A 9,445-nucleotide genomic window follows, 5' to 3' on the forward strand; every position below is an offset into this window, starting at 1 on the left:
ATATTGTGGCTATTCAGTATTTTAATATAGATAGTTACAAGACAAATAAATCTAAATTATTTTTGTTGTTACAGTAGCTTGTTTTTACAGTATATATAAAGAGTTTGACTAACGTTTGCTTTAAACAGACATTATACACAGAAAATGTAGTTCCGTGTATGGATGATTTAATGTATACTGTATTATTGTTTTGTATTTTGTACAGTATTTAAACTATTTTTTTTATTTAACATGTTTTTTATTTTTATGTAATTTATCAAACTTATTGCGAAATAATAAATACAGTAGGCCTACTTCATGTGCATTAAAACTTTTATTTTGCTTCAAAAGTTACTCTTCAGTACGTATAAATACAGTTTGAGTTAGATTTATAAAGGTTTAACACGTTAAAGTCGAGTTATAAAGGCCGTGACGTAACATCACTGTCATACCCCAACACCTCAGTATCTCAAACTTTTCATATGGAACCTTCATAACTCGAACCTCTTTAAGTTGACAAACTTGATAACTCGAATTTTTATCATAACCCCTTCAGATTCGAGATATTGAGGTCCTACTGTATTAGGCTAAGCTTTTTCTCTAAGTCAGTTAACTCAACGAAAAGGTATAAAAATATACTGTATAAAGAATGCAGCTGCAAGGTGGAGTGATATAAGCATTGATGAAAATGTTTCCACCGCATACTCACTGATCAATTTATAATCAACTTTTTATGAGATTATCACATTTCCTTAGATTTTTTTTACCAGACTATTAAATAAATTTGAAATTTTTCTCGGCAAAATATTTTTTTAATTAGACATAATGTGAGGTAAGTTTTTAATAAAATAACTAAACATATGGTTTGGAAAAAGACCATGAATTTTTTATGTTCCATGTATGTTAGTTTTCAGGCAAAGGAAATACTAATTCCAGAAATAACATTTATTGAACAATCAAACATAACCTTTATAATAGCATTTAAATACTGAGAAAATTCAATCAATCACCTCATTAATACGAGTAAAAAATATGTTTATCTTTCATTAAGTGTTCATTGTTTGAATCCAATTCTGAAAAGTGAACAATTTATTCTAAACAGAAGAAACAAAAATATCTTGAAAAAGTTTTAACCGAAAATGTAGGCCACAGGGCGAGACCTTTAAGTGACTGGACAAATTAATGAATAGTAGGCACCTAAATATTAAAAATAATTAAAAGCTAGGACAAGTACTATACAAAAAAGTTATTTATAAAGCACCAGTAGACTCTTGCTAATCTGGCAATTTTCATCTAGCAGTATTTTTTTAGTTGTGATAAAATTTGTATCAACAACAGTTAGTTATTACTTACAATACCACTTTTACCATTAAGCACACTTTAAGAGGAATAGTTTGTGATTTTAATTGAGGAAATCCAATTCGTTAAGTTTGTATTTTAATAATCAACAGCGAGCCATTATTTTGGCTGGTTATCAATAGACTCTTTCAAACTAAAGAGTTTAAAGTAGGCCTAGTCAACACAAATACAACTGTAGTATGATAAGGAACCACTTAAAAAAGGTAAATATTTCATTGCAAACAATAGTTTTCACTTATGATTTTAGTGGGCCTAATAACAATTAAATTCCGATAGTAAAGTGAGATACAACATAAATTTAAATTTGTTATGCTTAACGACTTATTTTTGGTTAGTTACCCTGTAAAGGGTTGCCATACCGTAATTTGTAAAAAGTGGAGATTTTAGCTGGCGTCCCCCACTACTACAGTGGATATAAATTTACGGGCTAGCAAAATTGTATACCGCCTACATAGCACAAATATTAGAAACGGTATGGGTCATACACAAAAAAGTTAACTCACTGGCACCAAAGTAAACATGTTTTTGTATTTAAATGGAACTGTCAACTGTCTGCTAAACTCGGTTCGGCTTTGGCAGTGAAAGCGGATACCTTTGGACTGGCCGGCAGATGCAAAGCAAAGGACTGACTGGAAGGAAACAGACAATAACTAAGGATGTTTCTGGACAAAGTGAACTAAGGAATAAAGAAACGTTAGGCTAGTAAAGAGTACAAGAGTTGCATTTTTCAGTCACTGCACAAAAATATTTGCGATCATAAACATTTACTTTATTCCAAAAGTACCATTATACAATGTAGAGAGTAAAAAAAGAGATTTCTCACTTTTAGCAGAAATACCCCGGGAGCTAAATTTTGAACGTCAAAATCCGGTAATCACCGGGGAAATCCGAGGATATGGCAACCCTAACCTACAATAAATGGCACTGTTACTAATCTGGACCCCGTAAATTGCCAGATCAACAAGAGTAAACTGTACTTACAAGAGTAATAAGCATACTTAGTACATAGGCTAAACAAGCTAACAATCTTTTAAACAATACATAATTAAAATTAAATCGGCATAGGCCTATCTCAGGAAAAATTGTTATACATGGAATACGTCCCAAAAAAAAATATCAGTACATACCAAAATAAGATCAAGGCTACTGGTACACATATTTTCAATAATACACACTTAAGCATTCCATTCATTAAATCTTAATGGCTTTTAAAAAACTTTTTTTCACATCCAAATTAACTTGCTGGATATTTTGTAGCAATATAGCGTGCCCATGTCTTCAAGTTAGCCTATATTTATATTGACAAAAAATATTACTACTTACCCTAACAAAATAGTAGATAGGGCCTATTAATGAATTCATTTCAACCTTAAAAGAGAGGTTTATTAATTAGTTTAACTTTGCCCACTTATCGACTTAGGATAAGGGTGTGAAATAACCATAACTTAGTTAACTTCATAGCTCTCCTCGTTAAGACTAATAGACAATTAATTGTGTAGCATTTAAGAAACTTTTATCTCCCTATTTCAATGTAGGCTACTGTACTTGTAGTTGGTATTGTGTAGCTCAATATTTTTAACTCGTGACTTTTAGTGACCCTAATAACAATTAAATTACGAATAAAGTAAGATACAACAGACATTTAAATTTGTTTTGCTTAATGACTTATTTTTAGTTAGCTACCCTGTAAAGGGTTGCCATATGGTAATTTGTAAAAAGAGGAGATTTTAGCTGACGTCCCCCAAATAGTCCCCCTAATAATTTTCAAGTGGGCTCAAATGAAATTTACATTTAATTAGTTCTACGCTTTACATCTGTATCTGCTGATTCAATTCATAATGTTTACTTAGGTAGCCTACTAAAAAAGACCAAACCTAGAAGTAAACTTGCTTAAACAACAGAAATATAATTTTAGACAATCGCTGCAACTGGTTTTTATTAATATTAACAAAATTAAAGTAGCCTATACAAACCCAGTTGGGCTGATAAGCAAATATTTAACATTTTATGATCTTACAAAACATGCTAAATTGATGATTTTAGTGAAAATCACTTTTAACATAAAAATGTAGGGTGGGTGTGTTGGTTACTTATCTGAACTGCAAGGGGCTGATTCTGAGACCCATGACATCCTTTCCAATTTCAGCAACTTTGCACACATTGCAGATGGAACTCTTGAATTGAGGCTGAAATGATGCTCCACATAAAGGACACTTCTCTTCGGGCTTTCCTCGATAGATTGGAGTGTAGCTTTTCCCACAGATGTTGAATGGATTGTGTTCATCATAGGCCAGAGTGTGTTCATCCACCAGATTCTTGTCGCAAGCTTGCAACATTTTCCGTGCCTGGGCAGCAACTTCAGGCCGAGGACCAAGTTCTAAAAGTCGTCGTGCAAATGATGCAGCAGTTTTATAGTTCTTGAGCTTAAAAAACAAGTTAATGGCTGTTCTCAATGTTAAAATCTGATGAACTGGTTGAAGATTACAATGAGTGAAATAGGCAGCCAGTTCACAAATCCTTTTCTGCTCCTCCAAGGTACTTTTAGGCAATTCTTTGCGAGTTGTTTCCATTTGTAGGCCAATAATATATTCTCTACAGATTTGCATAAGCTGTTGCGCTTCAGATATGTCTTGTCTGGTATCAACTACAAGGAGAGGGATGCTGAGTAAGAGATTTCTAAGCTTATCAATTGCTTCTGAAAACTTTCCTGCAGTGGTGAGTTGATAACATTGTTGCAAGCGAGATACCAAGTCACTTAGCTTGACCCAAATCACTGGGTGCCCTCCTTTTGGTCCTGCTTCTTTCCAATTGCGATGAGGGTAGGCAAAGATTGATGGACAAGAAGGAAGAGTGGAGTAACTGGTTCGTGATTGACTATATGCTGCCAAAAATAGATTATGATACTGTGCAAATTCTGTCACTCCAACTTGGTCATGCAATAGACGGAAGGCTGTTTCAAAGCTGCCTGCCATGATGTGGTCAATTGGTAATTGCGAATTTGTCGCCCAGACCTTGCTCTGAGACACTCCGCTTGTTGGAGCTACAAAATATCCTTCTTCAGCTGTAGATGTAACTCCTTCTAAATCAGGGGGAAGTTCCAAATCTTCATCGCCAACATCCCATCCACTACCTTCTTCAGTTGATGCAGGAATAACTTCTTCTGGATCTTCATCGCCTGGCATGTGATCATCCATCCCCAGCTCTGCGTCTTCTCCCCATCCTTCACCACCACCAGTATCTTCAGCAGCTAGAATTGTGCTTGACAGTGCTCCACTACCCTTCCCAGCATTCATCATAGCACCTTCAAAGAATCCTTTAGATACAGTAAGTAATGGCCAATTAGCTTCTGCCTGAGCAATAGGAACAGGAGGTTTCAATAAACGGGCATTCTGAGGAATTTGAGGAAGATTTCCATCACATACGCTTTTCAATGCTTCTGCTTCTTCTTCTAAGCCATGGGCTGCTGCTGTCAAATAAGCTAGAGAATTCTGGCCACAGCTTTTCAGTATTTTGATTCTCTCGACTACATCTCCTAATAGTAACGCTCCTTGATACTGACCTGACAAGTCTTTACGAATTTCAGCAATTTTGGTCATTTTTCTTAGCTTGTCCAAGTTTCCGGTAATTAGATACAAGAAAGTAAGCTTCTCAAAATTCTTAGTTCTTTGATAACACATTTCAACTATCTGATGATTACCTTGCATCAGGGCTGCTTGGCCAAGTCGTTCCCAGCACAACTTGTCTTCAAGAGCACGAGCTGAATCTAAAGCCACTTCAATATTTCCACATTCTAAAGCCAAGGCAAATCTTGTCTTATCATCCTTAACAAAATGAAGGGCGACTTCTGGATATCCTTTTTGTTGCAAGTAGGCAATGATGGACTGGCCTACAAGTCTGGCATTACGGACCATGTGCAAAACTTCATCGTACTTTCTATTGATAAGAGCTAGCTTGAAACGATATTCAGTTGGATCGATACTGAGGACCATAGGTTTACATTCACGATCCAAACAAAACACTTGATTTCCCTTGACTTTGGTGATGTATATGGGTAAATCCAAAGTCCGAATAATTCCATGATCACCATTACAGATTGCATACTTGATATGGTTGCTAGTAGTATATATAAATACACCTGATTCATCCCATGCACCTGACTTAACTCTTGTATTTTCATGAATTGAACATAATGTCTCCATTTTTCTATTACAGATTATGACTGTGTGTTTTGCCAATAATGCAACATTGCTCATATCTGAAGACCAAACTACATACCTACACTTTGAAATTTTCACTTGAGCTAAAGTACGTTTCTGTTGAACATCAAACAAGGTGACATTATCTGGATCTCTTAACAAAAGCATTCCTGTTCCAGCATAAAAGATTTCATCACATGAAGGCTGGTCAATTTTCTTTGTTACTTCATTTTTAAGATTTTTTATAACAAGAGCATGGCTTCTATCAAGAACAGCAAATCTGTTTCTGGCAACCCAGATAGCAGTGACACCTGTTGATCGTTTACTCTCGGCAACATCAACCGAATGGCCATCCGTGTGATCCCTAGGAACACTGTACAAATCATATGTGGAACTTTCAACATTAGTATTGCGAGAACAAACTAATAGTGCACTTTCTGCCATGTTGTAGCCAATACTGTATACAGGGGTTTTACCACCACCTCTAAGTTGCATCAAGGGCATATCCTTGCTTGTAGTAAAATCAAGCTTGCGCAAAAACCTATCTTTAACATACAGGAGCATATTGGCATGAACAGCATATGCTGGTCGTTCTCTTTCAAGTTTGAAAATAACCATACCTGAATCATGGCCAGCAGCAAAGAGGTTTAGAGTTGGGTGAGCAGCCAATACCCAAAATCTCTCATGTTCTCTCCTAAATGTATGCAAACATGATCTCTTAGTCATATCCCAAACCCTGATACTTTTATCTTCACTGTTTGAGAGGATCAACTCTTGTCGAGGATGAAAAAGAACACAGGATACATTGTTATAGTGTCCCCTACAAGTATCCACTTCCCACGCTTTAGCTTCATTCATTCTCCACAGCTTAATTTGCCTGTCGTCTGCACCAGAAACAATCAAGGGTAATGTGGGGTGAAAACATGCCCAATTTACACCACGATCATGGCCCTCTAAGACATGCTTTACAACAGCATCTGCCTGTCCAAACAAATCTGTAGCGGTAGGATTCTTCAAATGTTCATCTAAGCCACCAGGACCAGGAGCAACATTTTTCTTCCTTAGACCTGATATGTCCCAAACCCGAACAGTTTGATCGAGGGAGGCTGAAACGACAATGTCATCAGTGGGATGAAACTGGGCACACATAACATAGTGATTATGACCTGTCAAAACGCAAATACAGGTACGGCTTTGCCAATTCCAAATACGGATGGTTTGGTCATCAGATGCGCTAAGAATCCAAGGATATTCATGATGAAATACAGTTGTTCGAATGTAATCCAAATGGCCTAACAGAGTGAATATACACCTTCTCTGTTTATAGTTCCATACCTTGATCTTGTAGTCATCTCCACCCGACACAAAAATTGGTTGCTGGTTGTGAAAACAAATTCCTCGAACAGGCCCATCGTGTTCATCAAATTTGTCGAGTAATGTACACATACGATAATCCCATAACTGAATAACACCATTGTGTAAACTGGATAAAACCCATGGTCTCTTGGGGTGAAAAGAGAGACCCTTTACACGGGCCGATTTGGTTTCAAACTTAGTAAGCATATCTGTAAAGCTTTTACTACAGGTATGAAAATATTTACGGAATAACCACGAATATAAAAAGCATTACGAATTGTTCAGAACTTAATTTTACAAGAAATATCACTTAAAACAGCCACGTCATGACAAAATGCTAATGAACCAAACACGGCTTTAGGTCCTTTGCTTAGTAAAAACGTCAACGCAACGTCAGTATCATCAACGTCATACACGCCGATTGCAGCCAAAATACAGGCAACAAGAAAACTATTACCAAAGACAGACAAATGGAACCACGTATTCTGAAGTGTTATTAAAAATGTATAATTTAAAAATAAGAAATCTTAATGGTGATTTTATAGTCTTTGGATTACTAATAAACATTTAAAATGGAGTAAATAACAATTTTTTTTAAATAATTTTGGAATAAATTGCATTAGTTAATGTTTTAAGTGGGAAAAATGGAAAACAATGTTATCCCAATTAACCCCTTTCCCATGGTCTGATTATGCTGGTTCGTGAACTCGTGCAAATAAACGTAGGTGTACTTTTGTACAAAATCTAATCAAAACCGGATGATTTTTACACGAGTTAACGTGCGGTACTCAGACACCCACCCACCCCCACAAACACACAATACTAATTTATTTATTTTTTTAATTTGAACGGATGGTGTTTTTTGCCTCTTGGCACAACTAAATGAATCAGAATAAGAAATCAGAATCTACTTATCTATTTTTTATTTATTTATTTTGCTTCCAACTGTCCAAACAAACCAATACTTGGTCTTTACTTTAATACTTTTAATACTTTTTAGTGAAATGGTGACCATACAAAGTAGGTATTTTAAGCCAAGTATGAATGGAGATGAGTGTAGGATGAGTGGCGCGATCTTGTAGCCTTGTTAGTGACTAAGGCCGACATATTCCTTAGACACAGCTGTTAATTAATAGCCCAAACAGCTAATGGCAGCTAAGGGACCTACAGTTTATAGTGGAATCTGAACCACATTTTTGCCTTTGGTATTTACGAGTTGGTCTAATTATCAGGATAGGGGAACGCGCCAAGGCGCCACCACGTCAACTCGCCACCAAGTCAACCCGCCATCAAAAAGAAGAAGAAGTTTGAGGTGGCGGGTTGACGTGGTGGCTCGTTGTCGGGGTGGCACGTTGACTCTAGCGTGCACGACAACCCGCCACCTCGGAAAAATGTGTGGTGGCGGGTTGTCGTGGTGGCACGTTGTCCTGATGGTGCTTAGACATCTTCATACACGTCAACCAGCCACCTCTTTAGTGTGGTGGCGGGTTGACGTGGTGGCTGGTTGACGTCTACGTGCGAGGTGGCGGGTTGACGACACCGAACATTGAGCGTACACGACAACCCGCCATCTTTGTTGGCAAAAGCCGCTGTTGTCTGTGTATTATAAAATGCATCACTTTTTGCAGTTTACCTGGACATGTGTTATCTAGTTTACTGTTAAGTTAACTATACATTAGTTATTGTTAATACGTTAATTTTCGAATCGTTTTCTTATAAAGATCTGCCATAGAAATAAAGTACACGCATCCACGCAAGACAACTTTTCCTTTTAATCAACGGTTATTGTTTTAAAAAATGTGTAAGATAAACTCACTACAAATTAACGATTTAGGGTCATTCTAGAATTAAAATAACAATATTTGTTATGTTTTCGCAAATTTTTATTGAAGACAAAAACATGAAACTTTAATAATTTTGAAAAATAAGTTATTAGTTTCTGAGGATTTTTTGTAGGTGTATACCTAGTATAATACCCATACTTATTTTGTTTTTCAGCATTATGACAATGAATTACAAAATAAGTTACCTAACAACTTCATCAATTAATTGTAATTCACGTGTGTATGGCCTAAACAAAGATCATGAAAATGTATTGTTCGGTTATAATTTCTCTTAAAACCTTATTGTGGTAAAAATAATAATACATTCAACCAAAAACATAAAACAAAATATAGGTACATCGTTGATACAGAGTACAACAGATTAAAATGTACTTTGTGTGGACTAGCGCGCACCTGTTTTTCTATTTAGAAGAATTTGAGAAAGGATACAGAACTAGCCTCGACCCAACCGGTAACGTATAAAAAAAAGAGTATTGCCCAGAGAAGTTCATACCAGACAGATATATTCCAAAAATCTCATTAGGAGATATCTTAAACCAAGATTTCTATTGAATTTATCATGCTCTGCTTGAAATTCCATTTTATGCTTCAGGAAATACCGTACCGTTACTTTGGTATTATTCGGAGGCCACTTGTTTTCTAGAGGGATTTTTTTACCTAAGACAAAAAAAACACATAATTAGAAAGAACATACTTTAATTAACTTACTGT

General features: G+C 36.0%; 1 protein-coding gene across 1 annotated transcript; it reads right to left on the reverse strand.

The window, feature by feature from the left end:
* Positions 1-918: 918 nt before the first annotated feature.
* LOC128983920 (coatomer subunit alpha-like) lies at positions 919-7,265 on the reverse strand. The gene has a single exon (XM_054403191.1). It carries the CDS (start codon positions 7,095-7,097, stop codon positions 3,429-3,431), a length of 3,669 nt encoding a protein of 1,222 aa, XP_054259166.1. The 5' UTR covers positions 7,098-7,265; the 3' UTR covers positions 919-3,428.
* Between the last annotated feature and the right edge of the window lie 2,180 nt (positions 7,266-9,445).

Source organism: Macrosteles quadrilineatus, unplaced genomic scaffold (genome assembly GCF_028750875.1).
Source record: "Macrosteles quadrilineatus isolate MER2022 unplaced genomic scaffold, UCM_ALF_1.0 Scaffold_2__2_contigs__length_208266976, whole genome shotgun sequence".
Taxonomy (NCBI): Eukaryota; Metazoa; Arthropoda; class Insecta; order Hemiptera; family Cicadellidae; genus Macrosteles; species Macrosteles quadrilineatus.

Bases quoted from the DNA above. Each gene is read 5' to 3' on its own strand.
- LOC128983920 (XM_054403191.1), bottom strand. From the start codon at position 7,097: ATGCTTACTAAGTTTGAAACCAAATCGGCCCGTGTAAAGGGTCTCTCT.